This window comes from Dromiciops gliroides, chromosome 5 (assembly GCF_019393635.1).
Source record: "Dromiciops gliroides isolate mDroGli1 chromosome 5, mDroGli1.pri, whole genome shotgun sequence".
NCBI classification, from domain to species: Eukaryota; Metazoa; Chordata; class Mammalia; order Microbiotheria; family Microbiotheriidae; genus Dromiciops; species Dromiciops gliroides.
The window spans coordinates 144,650,724-144,669,784 of record NC_057865.1 but is presented as its reverse complement, the minus strand read 5'-3'; the positions used below and the strand labels follow the sequence as shown (position 1 = coordinate 144,669,784).

Sequence of the window (19,061 nt, the reverse complement as noted above, 5' to 3'; positions counted from 1 at the left end):
ATTCCACTGAGCAACCAGCTCTTTCCCTTTAAAGTTCACTTCATCTCATCCATATCCTGGTTATTGTCATCTGTGAGTGTCTAGGTCATAGATGACAGTAACTTACCCAGTAAGTTGAGGGCCCAGCCTTTAGTATTCTCTACCCCAACCTGTACCTCCTTCAAATATCTTGATATACTCAATCTTAACTCCCATGACCTCTCAACCATGCACAGTAGGAGTCATACCTTAGGAACACACAATCCCCAGTGTATTTTTGCCTCAAGTGCTTGAATTGCTACATACAGCTATGAATAAGAGTAAGGACTGTGAACTCACAGGTCTACTAATGCCATGCTGAACTTCAGCTCTTTAAAACTTTTAATGATGTTAGGCTATCACACTTACAAAAGTGACTATTAGACTTTTCTAATTTAACCAGCTTGGGAAATTTACATGTATTTGTAGCTCATATATTTGTAGTTATATTTGGGTATAAATAATTCCAATTCATCTTCACAATTAAAAAATAAATGCGACAATTTTAACACCTCTCTATCTCTCTATCTCTCTCTCTCATTCACTCACTCTCACTCTTTCTACCCCCTCCTCCTCTTCCCTCTCTCCCCTACCATCTCTCTTTCTCCTTTCTCTTTTTTGATCTCTTTCTCCCTCTTTCCCTCCTTATCTTTTTCTTCCTCCCTTCCTCCATCTCTTTCTCTTTTTTGCTCTCTTTTCCTCCCTCTTTACCTACCTCCCTCTCTCCCCCTCTCTTTCTCTACCTCTCTATTTGCTATGACAGGAAATACATTTCTGACACTTTTAAAATGAGCAATCATACGTATAATCAACTTGGTCAAAACTTCCTTCCTGGTAACTGCAGCACTTCCTCTGCATCTGGATTTGAAAAGAGACCTAGAAAAACAGAAGAGACACTGAAATTGTTGAAGAAGAAAAAAAAATGCCCTGGCTTTAAAAACCAAACAAGTGATTCTTCAGTTTCCTAGCTGCAGCCTTTTTTTAGACAGGTAACATTTCCTTCAGTTTCTTGTCCTTTGTATGTCTACTTTAATATTTATACTCCTTACCTAAAGTATTTTTAGGAAGAATCATTGCCAGCTCGTGAGATAATGTTTCCTCTGAGTCTCATTCTATGTTTCATTCTATATTTTGTACTCTTTTTTTTTTTAACATCTGCAAGGTTCTGACAATAGTTTAGCAGGTGCACTAGAAAGGTCAGAGTCTGGTGAGGGGGGGGGGGGAGGAAAGAGATGTTTCAATGAGAGCAGAGAAGCTGAGAGAGAGGTAGTATATCCTTTCATTCACAAAGCATTGATGACTTCTTCCCCTCAAAGTTGACAGTAACACACCAGCTCATTTTGAAGAATGACTTAAGGAAAGCTTGTGAGTATTTGGGTCAGCTGGCTTTCTTTGGAAGCTAATTTCTTATTCGATTGTTGCATGGAAATCAAAGAGAATTTGATGTTCTTTTTTTCCTGCTTAAAGTGAGGAGGATTTTTTTAAAATTCTGTATCAGTGTGAGTATTGATATAGGCTACAAGTTTTATACTTATTTTACTTGCTCTGTAATATGTCAAAGAACTAAACAGGGAATGATTTAAGATGCATTAATTTCTACAAGGGCTGTTTATTGCAAACACAGTTGTAAAAAAAGAACAATTTGGGTTTGTTCCAGTTAAGTAACCCTTAATTATGCTTTAAGGGAATAGAAATAGAAATTATAAGCCAAATATTTGAAAATTATTTATAATAAAATTGGGTATGGTATGATATTCAAAATTTACTTTCCTATAATGACAAAATACTTTATTAAATCTGCAGGGAAGAATAAGCCATGCTTATTTCCTTTGGTAGAATTGACAATATTAATCATTTAAGTATTATAATAAATCATACTTCAATTTTTATTTAAATAACTAATGTTTGTAATTGCCCAACATTGTGTTGATATTGAGTAGGTAATAGTATTAGTCGTGTTACATTGTTAATGAAAAGTGGGTTATAATTTCTAATTAAATAATAGAATTCAACAAACATTTATTAAGCACCTTCTATGTTCAAGGCATTGGGTTTGGTTACTAGAGATACAAAAAAAACAACCAAAAAAACAATCCAGCCTCTGCCTCCAAGACAAGTGGGGGAGGAAAGAAATATACACTCAATAATTCTGATATTAACTAGAATATAAGTACAAAGGATAAATTAGAGAAAAGTTATAAATTTGTGGAGTTTTTCTCTTTCAGTTGGAGGGAACAGGAAAAACTTAACAAAGGAGGTGAAGTACCTGAGTTGGGTCTCTTTATTTTTCTAGAACATCTTTACTGTGGCAGAGATTAATTAGATGAATTAGCTCACAAATAAAGTTTTTTTGCACAGATTTATCATTATTTAGTTTTTCTGTTGGGCAAAGCAAAATCAAATGTCAAATACTGATAAATTTAAAGAAAGAGAAATATTTCCTAAATGATTGTTCATATACTAATTTGAGTGACAGATATTTATTTCAGTTGGATATCACTGCAGGGTTTAGAAATAGCAAAATGTGGGGCTAGAAGGGATCTCAGAGAACATCTAGTCTAAACTCTTCATTTTAAAAAAAGAAACTGAGGCGCTAACAGATTAAATAACTTGCCTAAGGTCATACAAGTACTATCAGAGGTAGGATTTGAACCCAGGTCTTCCAACTCCAAAAGCCAGTGCCCTTTCTAGTACAACATAAGCATTTAATTTGTTTATTTATCTGCTGATTCTAGCTTTAAAAAACAACAACAAAGATTCTTTTGTCCCTTGGATTGATTGGTTTTGGTTTTTGTTGTTGTTGTTGTTGTTGTTTTGGTGAGGCAATTGGAGTTAAGTGACTTGCCTAGGGTCACACAGCTAGTAATTGTTAAATGTCTGAGTTCAGATTTGAATTCGGGTCCTCCTGAATCCAGGGCCAGTGCTCTATCCACTGCGCCACCTAGCTGCCCCTGTCCCTTGGATTTATAGTGATTATTTTTTTTTTTTACTGGTTTTATTAACCAGAAAAGAGGTCCAGAAGGCTTATGACTGAAACACAAAAGGAATTTCAGCCAAAAGTGAGTTAGTTTACACCTAAATTAAGGTATAGAAGGTTTAGAAACAGAGAACATACTGATGTGATTTGATAGGATATCTAAATTCCAAGGAGAAGTATGACACTTAAATAGCCAGCCTTCAAAGCAGAATATTTTAACTTCTCTCCCATCTTTGAGGATTATAGGACATAGTCCCCTGAATTGGACACTTCACTGACCCCTAGGTGTGTTTTTTGCCTTTTAATGAGCCCGTTTTGCCTTCCAAGCAAAAGATCTCCTGGGCTTTGGTTGCTACATTTCAAAGGTAAATGGCAACGGGAAAAGTGCTATTTTGTGATTCAGATCTCTGCCTTCTACTTACAGCTCACCTAGGGCATGGATTTGGAGGACCATGAGCCTGTGGTTCTGAGAGAAGATAACAGGGGAAGGAGACGAAGAATGAAGCCACAAGGCGCTGGCATTAGCTCATCTTCAATGGAGCTCATTCCTATAGAATTTGTCCTGCCTACCAGCCATGGGAGCACCAAAGTGGCAGAAACAGTGATCCTGCAAGCCGCTGGCAATTGTAATGTGGAACAGATGAAAGCCCAGGTCTGGATGCAGGCAATGGAGACTAGCATAGCCATGGAATTCTATCACCAGTCCTCCCCAGAGCAGTTTCTCCTGATGTACCAGAAAAAGGGACAGTGGTATGAGATCTATGACAAGTACCAGCTGATACAGACATTGGACTGTGTGAAGTACTGGAAAGCCCTCCATAAGAACATGGGCCAGATCCATGTGGTCCAGAGACAGCCACCCACAGAGGAAACTTGGGAGTTCCAGCAGCAGCTAAATGATTTGATCGGCTATGATGTTACTAACATGAGCAATGTGCATGATGACGAACTGGAATTCACCCGGCGTCGACTTGTCACCCCACGGATTATGGAGGTAGCCAGCCGAGACCCCAAACTCTATGCCATGCATCCTTGGGTGACTTCCAAGCCGCTCCCTACATACCTGTTGAAAAAGATTGTCAATAATTGCATTCTCATCATCATTCACCGAAGCACCACAAGTCAGACAATCAAGGTCTCGGCAGATGACACCCCGGGCACAATCTTGCAGAGCTTTTTCACCAAGATGGCCAAGAAGAAGTCACTGATGGACATCCCCGAAAGTCTCAGTGAGCTGGATTTTGTGCTTCGGGTCTGTGGCCGGGATGAGTACATTGTGGGTGAAATACCCATCAAGAATTTCCAGTGGATCAGGCATTGCCTGAAGAATGGGGAAGAGATTCATCTTGTCTTGGATACTCCTCCTGACCCAGGGCAGGATGAGGTGAGGAAGGAGGAGTGGCCCCTTGTGGATGGCTGCACAGGAGTTACAGGCTACCATGAGCAGCTGACAATAAATGGCAAGAATCACGAGAGAGTGTTTACTGTTTCCCTGTGGGACTGTGACCGAAGGTTCAGGGTTAAGATCAGGGGCATTGACATCCCTGTCCTCCCACGGAACACCGAGCTCACGGTCTTTGTGGAAGCAAACATCCAGCATGGGCAGCAGGTCCTTTGCCAAAGGAGAACCACCTCCAAACCCTTCACAGAGGAGGTGCTTTGGAATGTGTGGCTTGAGTTTGATATCAAAATCAAGGACTTGCCCAAAGGGGCTTTACTGAACCTACAGATTTACTGTGGGAAAGCAGCAGCCCAGTCTTCCAAGGCTTCTGGATCTCATGAGAGTTCCAGCTTTGAAGCCAAAGGCAAAACTCAGCTACTCTATTATGTGAACCTACTGCTGATAGATCACCGATTTCTCCTGAGGCATGGAGAATATGTCCTACACATGTGGAAGATATCAGGGAAGGGAGAGGACCAAGGGAGTATCAATGCTGACAAGCTTACTTCGGCAACCAACCCTGATAAGGAGAATTCCATGTCAATCTCCATCCTTCTGGACAATTATTGCCACCCAATAGCCTTGCCCAAGCATAGGCTCACCCCTGACCCTGAGGCAGACAGAGTACGGGGAGAAATGCCCAATCAGCTTCGTAAACAGCTGGAAGAGATCATAGCCACTGACCCACTAAACCCACTTACTGCAAAGGACAAAGAATTGCTATGGCACTTTAGGTATGAAAGCCTTAAGCACCCCAAAGCATATCCTAAGCTGTTTAGCTCAGTAAAATGGGGGCAGCAAGAGATTGTAGCCAAGACATACCAGTTGTTAGCCAGAAGAGAAGCTTGGGACCAGAGTGATTTGGACGTTGGGTTAACAATGCAACTCCTGGACTGCAACTTTTCAGATGAAAATGTAAGAGCCATTGCAGTGCAAAAGCTAGAAAGCTTAGAGGATGATGACGTCTTGCATTACCTGCTGCAACTAGTTCAGGTAAAATGTGTTAACAAAGGAAACAGAGTCTCAGGAACTTTATTTGCATGTACACAGGCACTTCATTCATTAGTTATGAAAATGCCTGTTGTTCAGTTCTTCGGGACTGGGAGGGAAGCAGCATGATGTCATGGAAAGGACAGGTACAAGTTTTGGTTCTGCAAAGAACTTACAGAACTGGACCATTGACTTCTCTGGGTCTTAATTTTTTTCATGTGCAAAATGAGGAGGTTGGACCAGATCAGTAGTTGTTTGGTTTTTTTCAGGGCAATGAAGGTTAAGTGACTTGCTCAAGGTCACACAGTGTCAAGTGTCTGAAGCTGAATTTGAATTCGGGTCCTCCTGAATCCAGGGCTGGCACTTTATGCATTGTGCCACCTAAGTGCCCCCAAATCAGTAATTCTTAACCTTTTTTATGCCCTGGTTCCCTTTGACAACCTGGGGAAGCCTGTGGACCCCCTCTCGGAATAATGTTTTTAAATGCATAAAATAAAATAAATATAATTCAAAGAAAACCAATCGGATTGAACTACAGAGTAGTTCCATATTACAGGATCACAGATTTAGAGCTAAAAGGAACCTTATACGACTTCAAGTCCACCCCAATCTATAGATGAACAACTCAGCCCCAGAAAGGTTAAGTGATTTGTCCAAGGTCACACAGATCATCTAGTACCAAAGTCAGTATTCAGACACAGGTCTCTGGCTCCAAATCCATTACTATGTTCACTGTAGGGAAGCCAACTCACCAAATAATAAATTATTCTGTTTGTTTCTTGCTGCCCAAGACAATGTTGAGTGAATTTATGTGAGGATTAAGAGATGATGACTATATAAACTGTAAATTGCTATATAAATACGAGTTACTGCTATTATTATAGTCTACATGGAGACATCACCTTCGAGGGGAATTGGATTGATAGTAATACTTAGCTCTTATTCATCCAGAATATCGGTGTGGTGTAGAGACAGAATACATGAGCAACTCTCCTCCTGGTCCCTCCACCTAGCTATTTCATTGTATCTCAGCTTTCTTATCTGCAAAATCCATATTAAATGCTTGCCAATTATCTGACATGAATAATTTCTTAAACTTTAATAGGGAGTAAATTCCTCCAGAGGTGTGTAAGGTACTTCTTAAGATCAAGGGGAGACACAGCTAGGTGGTACAGTGAACCGAGCACTGGTCCTGGAGCCAGGACGACCTAAGTTCAAATCCAACCTCAGATATTTACTAGCTGTGTGATCCTGGGCAAGTCACTTATCCCTGATTATTCCTCACCCCCACCCCCACCCCCCCAAAAAATAGATCTAGGGGAAGTTGTAGGGTAGTGGAAAAAACTGTTAGGCTGAAAACCAGAACAATTGAATTCAGGTCCTAGCTTTAACATTTATCAGTTGCATCACTGTGGGCAAGTCACATGACATCTTGGTGCCTCAATTTCTTATATATAAAATGTGGAGTTGATTTCTAAAGTCTCTTTCAATTCTATGTCTGTGATTCTAAATAAATACTATACTCAGGTCAGCACTAATAAGTATTCAGGGCTGGAGAAGTAGGAGGCAGGCACGTTCCTTAGAAAGTGAGAACAAGATATTTTAAAAAAAAACTTGCCATTTGATGGCATTCATCAAAAACACCAAGTTCCCATGCCAGTGTTTGATGTTCATGATATCATCTTATAGTCAGAAGAGACTCATGGGCATACAAAATTTTAGATCTGGAAAAAGCTTTATAGACTATCTAGTCCAAATTCCTTATTTTACAGGTGAGAAAAGTAAGACCAAGAGAGGTGGAGTGAATTGCCCATAGTCAGGCTTCAGGAGGTCATCTGAGATAGCCCTCTGCCCTCAGCAAGTATGCTGTTACCATCCCCATTTCAAAGACGTGGCAGCAGAGGCCCAGAGAGCTTAAATAGCCTGCCCTAGTTGACATAGCTTTTGGTGGTAGAGGCAGAATTTGAACTCAGCTCTTCCCCCTTCCTAATGCATTCATCTTTTCACTATGCTATACTTCTTGGCAAAGTACTTATTAGGGAGGGAATAGAGGGACCAATGTAGAAATTATACTCTTTAATTAATGTGTTAGGCAGTGAGTTTACCAAATCATCCCTAAAGTTTTCAGAGAAACATAATAATAGCAGCTCACATTTATATTGTACTTTAGGATTTTAACAGTGCTCCTTTGAGGTGAGTGGTATAAGTATTCCTTGGGCAATTAGATAGAGCACTGGCCTTAAAATTTAGATGACCTGAGTTCAAATCTCACCTCAGACACTTACTACCTGTGTGACCCTGGGAAAGTCACTTAATGCCAACTGACTTAAAACATCCAGGGCCCTCTACAGTCATCCTGATTCATACTTACCACTGGATATAGGACAGCTAGATGGTGCAGTAGCTACAGCACTTGTCCTGAAGTTGGGAGCACCTGAGTGTAAATCTTACCTCAGACACTTACTAGCTGTATGACCCTGGGCAAGTCAGTTAACTCCAACTTCTTCCTTAAACATCCAGGACCATCTCTAGTTGTCCTGATGTATATCTTGCCACTGGACCCAAATGGCTCTGGTGACTTTGCACATCCCTGCCTCACTTAAATCCAATTCGCTGTAAGTCACAACATAACCATGGTGTCACGGTCCTATTCTAACAAAGGACAAACAACAACAACAACAATAAGTATTATTATCCCCATTTAATAGGTAAGAGATTAAGTGACTTGCCTAGGATCATACACCTAGTAAGTGTCAGAGGCAAGTCTTCTAATTTCAAATGTAGTATGTGTGTTTTTTTTATCACATTGCCCTGCCAATAATAAAGGGATTCTTGTCCTTAGCTACTAAATTTCTATCCTTGCTTTAGATTCTTAAAATATATATATTTTGGGGGCAACTAGGTGGTGCAGTAGATAGAGCACCAGCCCTGGAGTCAGGAGTACCTGAGTTCAAATCCAGCCTCAGACACTTGACACTTACTAGCTGTGTGACTCTGGGCAAGTCACTTAACCCCAATTGCCTCACTAAATATATATATTTTGTAGAACTTCTTTACATGTCATCTAAAAGCATCCAATGTTATTTTTTTACTTCCCTCCATCCAATATTCATTTAATTGCTGGAGTATTAAAGAAATTCAGAGGGAAAACAACAAAATATCTTCTCATTTTTTTTGTCCTGTACAGAATTGTCTGAATTCTAAATTTGTGTCAATTCTGTTCCATGTCAGGGGCCCAACTGCATTGCTTCTCCTTAGCTCTTTTGTGAATAAACTTTGCAGAACTAGGAATTTTACCCTTTTCTCAATTTTGCCTGCTTGGAATGAAAGAAATCAAGAAATGATGATGTTAAAATTTCAAATTAGCAGGCATTATTTAAACATCACTTTGACCATTTTTTAATATGCCGCAGTATGTTTTCATGGATGTTTAAATTCCTGCTGCCTGAGTAAAACCATCTCCAAACTGAAGCTTATACATTGACTTTACAAAAATGAAGTATCAACTCTCACATTAGACCAAGAATTTTTTTTTTAAGTACTGGAATGAATATACTCATTTACTACTTCGTTGCAGTTACATTTGCATGTATTTGACCACACCCATGAAAAAGTTGGGTTTTTGTTGTTTTGTTTTGAAGAAATGTTGGCATAGCAGAGGTGTGGTTAATAAACCACTTTTAATTATTTACAATGTGGAAGGAAAAAATTGCCCTAGAAACCCAACCAAATTTTTGGTGCCTTCTTATGTACCTGACTTTCCATGAAAAAGACAGGGGATGGAGAAGTGGAGTGATGTAGATGCTTTCTGTTCTCTCCTTTCTTGAGTAGAAAGACTGAATAATCTAAGGAAATATATAGAAAAACACTTCAAGAGATTACAAATTAATAGCATGTTGATGCAACAAGGTGGCACTAGACACGGAAACCTCAAACACTTACTAGATGTGTGACTTTGAATAAGTCACTTAATCTCATTCAGCTGCATTCATCCTCTGTAAAAGGGGAATAACATTAGCAGTTATTCTATAGCATTTTTGTGAGGATTAAATAAGATAACACCAGTAAAGTACTTTGCAAATCTTAAAGCACTCTAAAAAATTCTATTATTGTTATTGTTTTATGATTATCATTATTAAATTTCTTTGGTTCTCTGACTACATCTGATATATGTGTGTATGTTTACATCTATGCACACATATTATAATGCTTATCAACTTTGGCTGATTGTTCAATGTCTCCTACTCCCTTCTAACCAAACCCAGGTATCTCTCACCCTTTTTTGGGTCTTCTAACCACATTTATCTGTTCTCTTTCTGCCACCTTCCCTTTTGCCCTTTAAATCAACGATGATGTGTTTACATAGTGTTGAAATTTTTTATAAAACACCTTCCTCAGAGGGTCATTGTGAAGAAGTATCATTATTCTGCAGGATTTGGGGTAGATAGTACAGGTGTTATATTTTACGAATGGAGAAACCACGGTTTTGAGATGTGAAGTGACACCCATGATCAAACAGCTAGTAAGTACAAGAGAAGGGATTTGAAACCCAGCTCTTCTGATTTCATGCCTAATACTTTAGTATTTCATACTGCCTCTCCATCATAAGAGACACGAATCATCTTAGCCAAACCAGCTCTTTACTGTTGGGGGGAAGGGAACTTGTTTAGCACAGTGTGGCACCCACTTGGAGTCAGCAGATCCAGGTGCTATTACCAGCTCTTCTGGTAATAAGTCAGCTGCTTGACCACAGCCAATTTACATCAGCTCCTAGGGCCTTATTTCTCTCATTTTTAAAATGAGGTGGGACAGACTGGATAATATCAGATCCCCTCTAACTCTAAAATTCTGTGATTCCATTCTCTATAGATAATCCCTGAAGCAAAATATAATTTCTCTATTTTTTATTGTTTTCTCCTTTGCAATATGAGATATGAACATAGTTCACATTTATATAGTCTTGTAAAAGTTACAAAATCCCTTTCTCACAACCACCCCGTGAAGTAATTGAAAGGCTGAGGCACCTGAAACTTCAGAGGAGTTAAGTGACTTATCTGGGGTTATATAGAAAGTATGTATATGAGCCAAGATTCAAAGTTCTGTCCAGTACTGTCCTCTCTCTCTTTTCTCTCTCCTACCTCTCCTTCTCTCCTTTTTTGTTTCCTCATCTTCTACAGGATGACTTTGATTCTCCCATAGAAAATGCCAAAGACTCCAGAGAAGCTCACAGAAAATGAACAAAACACAGAGGATTCACAATTGCTCATAAATAATCAATAGATTTTTCCTCCCTCTCTCATGAGTTGGAGTCATAACACCAATGTCTGGAATATGGACTTTCCTTAGAAGGGGAGACATCCTCAGCCCCTTTCCTTCACACATGCCCCCCCCCCTTAGCCAATCTACAGCCAAGTCCTATTGATTCTGGTGTCTTTTTCATTACATTAAAAACTCCATCAGGGCAGCTTTCTGAAGTCCCTGTGCCCATAGAGCTTCCAATTAGTAAGATTATGCAATCTATACAGAAATAACTATGACACATATCCGTGTATATCTACATGGATAATATTATTAACAAAGTTGCACATGAGATCTGAGGAACAAAAGATCATTACTGACTATGAGGATCTGAGAAGGCTTTATGGGGGAAATAGAATTTGTCCTGACCTTTAAAGGATGCATAGGATTCCAGGCATATGCATCAGAATGAACAAAAACACAGAAAGACAAGAAAGCAATTGAACTTTGATCTCTTCCCATATCTTTATTAATCTATCAACACACATTTATTGAGCACTTTCCTTGTGTCTGGTGGTTTGCTAAGCACTGAGTATGAAAGTACAAAAGTGAGGAAGTTCCTGGCCTGAGTAAATCTCTTGGTCTCTATTTAGGGCCTGAGACAGCAGGGGAATAATCAAAACATTTTAGTTCCTTGCCCATCCTCTCCGGACTTGCCCATGGCTACATGCTGTTCACACGCACACCCCACATCCCCAAGGAGGAAGTGGACTGAGAAGAGTAGACAGAGAATGTCTTGAAATAAGTCAAAGGCAGAGCAAGAGCAGACAATTCAGCTTTCCTCTTGTCTGAAGGTGAAATTCATAAACTTAGTTTTTTTGGTGGACCTTAGAGAGAACTGACTGGTAGCTTTTGATCCCTTGTCCATCTGGAGTAGAGAGCTGGGACCAATAGACTTTGTAGGGAAAAGACCCGATAGCCTCTTTTCCCCAAAGTTTGTAAGTCTCAAACTTGTGAGACAGTCAAGCACTGGGACTAGCTAGTCTTATGAAAGAAGGTCGGTCACCCTGAGTATCGGTGATAGGCAGTCTCTTCCCAGTCCCAACCCCCACCTCACTTTTCCGCTCCTCTTGCAAAGCAGAAGCCTACGTCAAAGCCAGCAACAGAATCAATTCTGCTTTCCTCTCTCAGTCACCTGGAATCCTACAGCCTCAACTGGGACAAAGTGAAGTGACCCTAGATGAAAAAAGAATATGACCACTTTCTGTACTTCTGGGAAAACGAACACTTGGTAGAGATGCATGATGAAGCCTTTACTGTCTGTCGGCCTCCTCTTGGTTTTTAGTCATTCCTATAATAAGAGGTGAAGGAATCTGTATAGTTGGACACATCTACACATGTCTTTTTACATCATGTATAAATACATAAATGTGTTTTATCTTTAGGCTGTGAAATTTGAACCGTATCATGACAGTGCTCTTGCCAGATTTCTGCTGAAACGTGGTTTGAGAGTAAGTACTCCTGTTTTGATAACAACAGGGACTTTTTAAAAACTGACTTTCTTTTAAGCAAGGCAGTAGCATGAGGCAGTCTCTTATTGCTTTAGATTTTACAACCAGCTTTCCTTTAACCAAGGCAGCATGATCTAGAACACTATTACATTAATAGTATTTACTAGAGCCTTCCGTGAAGCAGAGAGACCTGAGTTGAGGTCATATAGACTTGTTTGTGACAGGGAGCAAGTCATTTCCCCTCAGTGCTCTTAGACCATACATTACAGGGAATATGATGACTTATAATAGTAGAGGGAATTTCCTCAGCCAGGAATTCTCTATACCAATGAGACCCTGTGTCTAATCCTTATCTCTTTCATTTACTGACAGACCCAAAATGTCATTTATATTAACCATCTTCAACAATTTTTTTTTCACTCCCAGAACAAGAGGATTGGTCACTTCTTGTTTTGGTTTCTGAGAAGTGAGATTGCTCAGTCCAGGCACTACCAGCAACGGTTTGCAGTGATCCTTGAAGCCTATCTGAGGGGCTGCGGCATGGCCATGTTAGAAGATTTCACAAAACAGGTTCAAGTAATCAGGATGTTGCAAAAAGTCACTATTGATATTAAGTCACTATCTGCAGAAAAGTATGATGTCACTTCCCAAGGTACAGTTTCCATACTTTTGCATGTCTTCTCAGCTATCCCAAGATACGTCCTCTGTCACCTCCCTCTTTCTGAAAAGTATAGCTCTTCTTCCTAACACAGCCAAGAACAACAAAAGGTTTTTCCAGATTCTATCTGCACAGAGGGGAGAAGAGAAAAAGTTTAAAAATTTCAGATTTTTGTGTAAAGATAATACCCATGAAATGGCTTTCAAAAATGTTCTACAAAAATAATAATTAAAACATAATCCTTAAAAGAGCAACTGCATGTCAGGGGACTCTCATTATTTCTTAGTTTTTCTAATCTCCCTTCCTACACTGAAACAGGTATTTATTTTCCCACCCCCATGCCCCAGTTTTCAGTATTTTTCCTTAAATAAGGGCTCGAGAGTTTTTGTTAGTCTTCAGTTTCATGCACAAATTCTATGTATACAGAATTTCCAGCTTCATTCTTTGTTGTTGTTTTTTTTTAGTGAGGCAATTGGGGTTAAGTGACTTGCCTAGGGTCACACAACTAGTAAGTGTTAAGTGTCTGAGGTCGGATTTGAACTCAGGTACTCCTGACTCCAGGGCCGGTGTTCTATCTACTGCGCCACCTAGCTGCCCCCATTCTTTGGTTCTTGATGCAAATATCTGTAATACTCTCTCCTCCCCAAAAGAAGAAAAGGCACCCTTACTCTCATTATTATTTTTGTCAAGAATTGTTCAGGACTAGGGAGCATCAATCCAATTTACAATGACTTCTCATCTATCTGATACTCGGGTACTGACTCTGGATTAATTTCTTTAAGTGCTGAAAGCAAACAAAAATAACTCTTTAAGCAATTGGAAGCTATCCCATATTCTCTAACCCCCGCCCCCACTCACCACAATTTCCTCTTTTTTAAAGTGTTTATAGCATCCATACAAGCTTGCATTTGATACAGTCCTATCTGTTTTCCTATCACTTCTTACTCCCCCCACTACCTTATCACCCACTCCCACCTCCCAACCACAAAGCATCAGTGGGTGAAAGAAAAGTTGACGTCCTCGCATTTGAGCCTTCTTCCTTCACTGAGATTTAATCTGTATGTAGACCTTTGTGGCCAAAGCCAGGGGGGTTAGTGGAGAGCTGGCTTTGGAGTCCTGAAGACCTGGGTTGAAGTTCTATCTCTGCCACATACTAGCTCTCCAATCCTAGGCAACTCTGAATGCAGCATCCAACCTCTGGATGACTTAGAAGATAATTCTTGAAACCTATACTTTGAGGGGCAGCTAGGTGGCGCAGAGCACTGGCCCTGGATTCAGGAGGACCTGAGTTCAAATGTGACCTCAGACACTTGACACTTACTAGCTGTGTGACCCTGGACAAGTCACTTAACCCTCATTGCCCCTCAAAAAAGAAAAAAAGAAAACTATACACTGCAGAGGAGGTGTCAATCTGAATGGGTAGAGGGAATTTTCCTTTTCATCTGGGAGTTCCCTGTACCAATGAAATGTGGCATAGACTCATTAAAATGTGAATTCCTTGAGGGTGGAGACCATTTTTTGTCTTTCTCTGCATTCTCAGTGTTTAATGCAGTGCCTAGCACAGAGTAAGCCCTTAATAAATGCCTGTTGACTTGACTTGTTGAAATTGCAGGTTCAGTCTTTTATCCCTATAGACCTATATATGTGCTTACCTGGATGTATACTCTGACTGTAAAATATTTTGTGCTTTTCTCCCACTCCCACCTAAAGAGCAGATTCCTAAAATCTGTTTACTTTCTTTTCTCCTTTGTCCCCTTCAAGATCAGAACAGATTTTTTTTTTCTATTTTTTAACCATGCTTCAACTACCTTGTATTTTTGGTGTTGACTTTTTGGAACCAAAATATATTCCTTTACATTTATTCCTATTGAGTTGCATATTTATGAATTAATCCCAATGCTCTAGCCTGTCAACATCTTTTTAGATCGCTTTCTTCCTGAGTGTGTTAGATATCCGTCACCCAGCCTTCCCAGTTTTGAGTCATTTTGCAAATCTGACAATCATGGGTTCTATGCCTTTACCCAAGTCATTGATAAAAGTGCACAAAGTAAGCTTAGGAAAACTTTTTTATGATATTGAGCAATGGTAACATTGATGAATTCTTGTTGATTTCTAATGTGTCTACTGCAGTTATCTCACAACTTAAGCAAAAGCTTGAAAACCTTCAGAATTCTAATCTTCCAAAAAGCTTTAGAGTTCCCTATGATCCTGGTCTGAGAGCAGGAACACTCGTGGTAAGTGTCCCATTGGAGTCTTTTGTTTTGAAGTTGTTTGTGTTCTGTCTTGTTAAAGTTCATCATTTGTGATGGCTGATATGTATCTGAGGAAAGGAGTAGAAAGTAGTGTGAGGGTTGACTTCCTTTAATCTATATTTTCATCATTGGCCAATGAGAAGCATTTGGTCTCCATGTATACTATGGATGCAGCATCGTGTAACAATTTTTTACATACATACAATTTAAAATTGGATACAAGATTACAGTCCTCTACTGAAAGCTTATTCTAGAGTCAAATTCTGATGTGCAAGTGATCCTGGGTTTTTTAAGTCCAGGCCAGTAGAATGGAAGTAACTCCAACCAATTTGGGAAGGCTTGGAAAAAAGGAGATCTAGCTAGACTGTGTCTCTCACCTGAGAACCAGCCTAATCAAAAATGTAGTGATGGGGGCAGCTAGGTAGCGTGGTAGATAAAGCACCACACTGGATTCAGGAGGACCTGAATTCAAATCCGGCCTCAGACACTTGACACTTACTAGCTGTGTGACCCTGGGCAAGTCACTTAGCCCTCATTGCCTGGCCAAAAAAAAAAAAAATAAGTTGCAGTGGCTTACCCTCAGAAACTTGTGAAGACCTGCTGAGAGAGTAGAAGCATAGAGATATACATTTTAAGGGTAAGTACCCACACTGATGAAATCACAAATCACTATTCATAGTACTAAGGTACAACTTATGGCTACAAAACTACACTCTCAGTTTTCCACTTTGAGAGAATGATGATGATGATAATAACATGTCTTGTGTCCTTCGGGAAGCATGGATAGTGTAAAGATAACTGGGTTCTCTTTCAGAAGATCTGAGTTTAAGCTTCAGCTCCTCTTTGTAATGGCTGTGTGATGACAGAAGTCACTTAATCCCTCTGAACCCATCTCATCAGTAAAATGGGAATAATAATTCTTGTATTACCTATCTTACATGGTTTCCCGAAAGCTTATCAGGTTTGAGTGTTTCAAATTATATAGGCCTATTGGCTCCCTTTATAGAGAAGAATTTTGAAACTCAGGAAGGAGAAGTCACTTCCAATAGTCATGCAAGTAGTAACACCTGTGTTACTGTTATGCTTTTTTTTTTTTTAAGGCAACCCAAGATCATACTGGCTTTTATATACGCACATGACTGATTCATATTTGACTTTTGGGCCACTGAAAGCCCCAGATTTTTTTTCCAGGCAAAATACTGTCTAATCATATCTCTCCTATCTTACACTTATGAAATTGATATTTGAACCCCATAAGAGTTTATATTCATACCTATCAAAAACCAGACTGCAAAGGGTTAATAAGAGTGAGGAAAGGAAGCAGAGATGCCGATAACTTCCTTAAGGACTTTAGCCATGAAAGGAGAGTGAGAGATGACAGAAGGGACAATTTGCTGAAGAATATGAGATTGAATGAGATACTTTAGGTAGGTAGAGCTGTTTACCTTGACAAGAAGACCTCACCTCCTCGTGTGAGACAAAGGTGAAAGATGATAGATAGTGGGGAAAAACATCTGAGTAATGTGAGATGAAGATGAGAGAAGAAAGATCCCTTGGCAAATAGCCTCAAGTTTTTCAGTGCAATATTCATCAAGTACTCAGCTGAGAGGGTGAAGTGATGGGGAGCCACTAGAGGTTTGAGGAGGGATACAGAGGTTTGGAAAAACTGCTGTGGTCAATGGGCCAATTAATTGATTAGTGGAGTGTAGCATAAATTTGTAGTGGGCCCAGTTAGAATGGTGCTGTCATTTTCGCCACCTTCATTCAGTAGGACATCTAAAATTAGAGCAGGGGTAGGCAAAACTTGCATTACACAGTTTTGTTGTAAGAAAAATGTTTTGGAAACCTTAAAGTGATATATCAATGAGTTCTCCTTATTAATGGTAATCTATTTCATACCAAAATTAAAGTGTTGCTATTTCAGCTTGGTGTAGCAGGTCGATCTGATCTGAGATTTTGCCAGACATACTGGCTATATGGCAAGTCATTCACCTACTCAGTGCCCTTGGTGACACTCTAAGGTTGTAAGTTGCTGAGTAGGTGTTGAACTGGATTGTTAGAAGGAATTTCTTCAGCAGGAATTCTCTAAAATCAATGAAATCACAGGTCTGGTTCTCTCCCATCTTCTCCCCGCCCCACCCCCAACACACACACAAATAATAAATTGGCTTCATATCATTTGCAAACTCCTGCTGATATGGCTCCCTTATGGGAAAAAGTTGGAGAAACATACCATTTTCATAGATCAGGCATAGGAAGAGTTCAGTTTAAATTTCTATCTAAGGACTATCAAAGGTTTAGTGTGACATCTGAATGTGGTAGGGCATGAACTTAAAAATGGTATTTAAAATGAAAAGGTAAATTTCCCTTGAAATTATTTGCTCTCCCTTCACTCAGACCCAATCTTTTGAGAATTACAAAGAAAGAAATTGGGGGTCAAAAGAGAACTCAGAGGCCATCTGGTCCACCCATACTCCACAGGAAAGCTCTACTGTAATACATCTGACAAGTGGTCTCCCAAGTTTTGCTTAAAATCCTTTAAGGAAAAAGAACTAATCACCTTTCAAGGCAACCCATTTCAATTTCAGACAGCTCTAATTATTATGAAATTTTTCTTTACATCTATAAAGTTGCTATCTGTAAGGGGCTAAAATTCTATCTAGACTGTCTAAAATTCTAATGATTGGTCACCATAAATTAAAAGCTTTAGCAAGAGTTTAGACTTTTAAGCATTTATTAAGGTACATTAGGATCTAGTGATCAGAGAGAAAGAGGCCAAGATTCCTTCATCTATATATCTCAGGGAGCCAGCATCTCTGCTCCACTCAAAACCAAGGTCCCAGTTGAAAGAGAGCCCCTCACTCCTTCCTCCTCCCAGAAGCCTCCTCTCCCACAGGAAACAGGGCCGTCCACACACACACACACACACACACACACACACACACAGCTCCAAGCTAATTGGCTGGTAGCTCTGATTGACAAGTCTAACAGGAGGCTCTACAGAGACAAGTTCCTGGGGGATGCTAAAGTCACATGTCTCCCCTCAGGCCAGAGCTAGCAATGTTCCTCCCAGCAGAGGCATCATTCCAACTCTCACACATCAAATCCATAGTCTTTTATTTCACCTCCTGGTCCTGGTGCTGCCATTTAGGTCCAACTGGAATGAGTCTAATCCTTCTACAGGACAGCACTTCAAATAGTAAAAGAAGAGGTATCGTGCCCCCCAACCACCCATCCTGACCCAAGTCTTCTCTTCCCCAGGTTTAACATTCCTATTTCCTTCTATCAGTCTGAAGACATGCCGTATGAAAATGGCATGGAATTGAGTCCCATCCTAATTACCCTTCTTCTGACATCTTCAGGTTATCACTGGTTTTCTCACAACTCTTCATACACTGGCATGCTGAGAGCTGAACATAATACTCCAAATATGTTCTCACCATGGCAGACTTCCTCCTTATTCCTGGAAATCATACCTCTCTTAATGCAGCCCAAGATCCTGTTGGCTTTTGTGTTTGCCACAACCCACTGCTGACATAATTGAACTTGCAGTCCACCAAAACCCCCAGGTCGTTTCCAGACACGTGACTATCTAACTCTGTCTCATCTATCTTGGACTTAGGATGTTGATTTTCAAACCTGTATAAGACCTTACATTTATACCTACTACTGAATTGGATCTCAATAGATTTACCCCAGTGCTCTAGCCTGTCCAGATCTTGGCTGTTATCCAGGAATTTTGTTATCCTTCTTAGCTTTATGTTCCCTACACATTTGATAAGCATTCCATCTGTGGGGACCAATTTTTTAATTGGGGAGTGTTAGCTAAGTGGCTCACTGCAATATTGGGGCAAGGAAGGAGACCAACAGCCTCCCTCAAAACAGAACAGGATTTATTTTAACAAGAACGACCTTGAAAAAAAAAACACAAACAGGATCAGTAGGATCAAGGGAAAGGAAATAAAATGGGGAAAGG

The 19,061-nt window shown here is 39.9% G+C and overlaps 1 protein-coding gene across 1 annotated transcript in view; it reads left to right on the top strand.

Moving 5' to 3' along the window:
• Window positions 1–19,061, top strand: part of PIK3CG (phosphatidylinositol-4,5-bisphosphate 3-kinase catalytic subunit gamma) — a 59,486-nt gene that overhangs the window by 10,585 nt on the left and 29,840 nt on the right. The window contains exons 2-6 of the mRNA XM_043967236.1: window positions 863–1,007; window positions 3,420–5,429; window positions 12,110–12,175; window positions 12,602–12,827; window positions 14,964–15,067. Coding sequence (XP_043823171.1) covers window positions 3,432–5,429; window positions 12,110–12,175; window positions 12,602–12,827; window positions 14,964–15,067 — 2,394 coding nt within the window. The 5' untranslated portion in view covers window positions 863–1,007; window positions 3,420–3,431. The remainder of the gene's footprint in view (window positions 1–862; window positions 1,008–3,419; window positions 5,430–12,109; window positions 12,176–12,601; window positions 12,828–14,963; window positions 15,068–19,061) is intronic.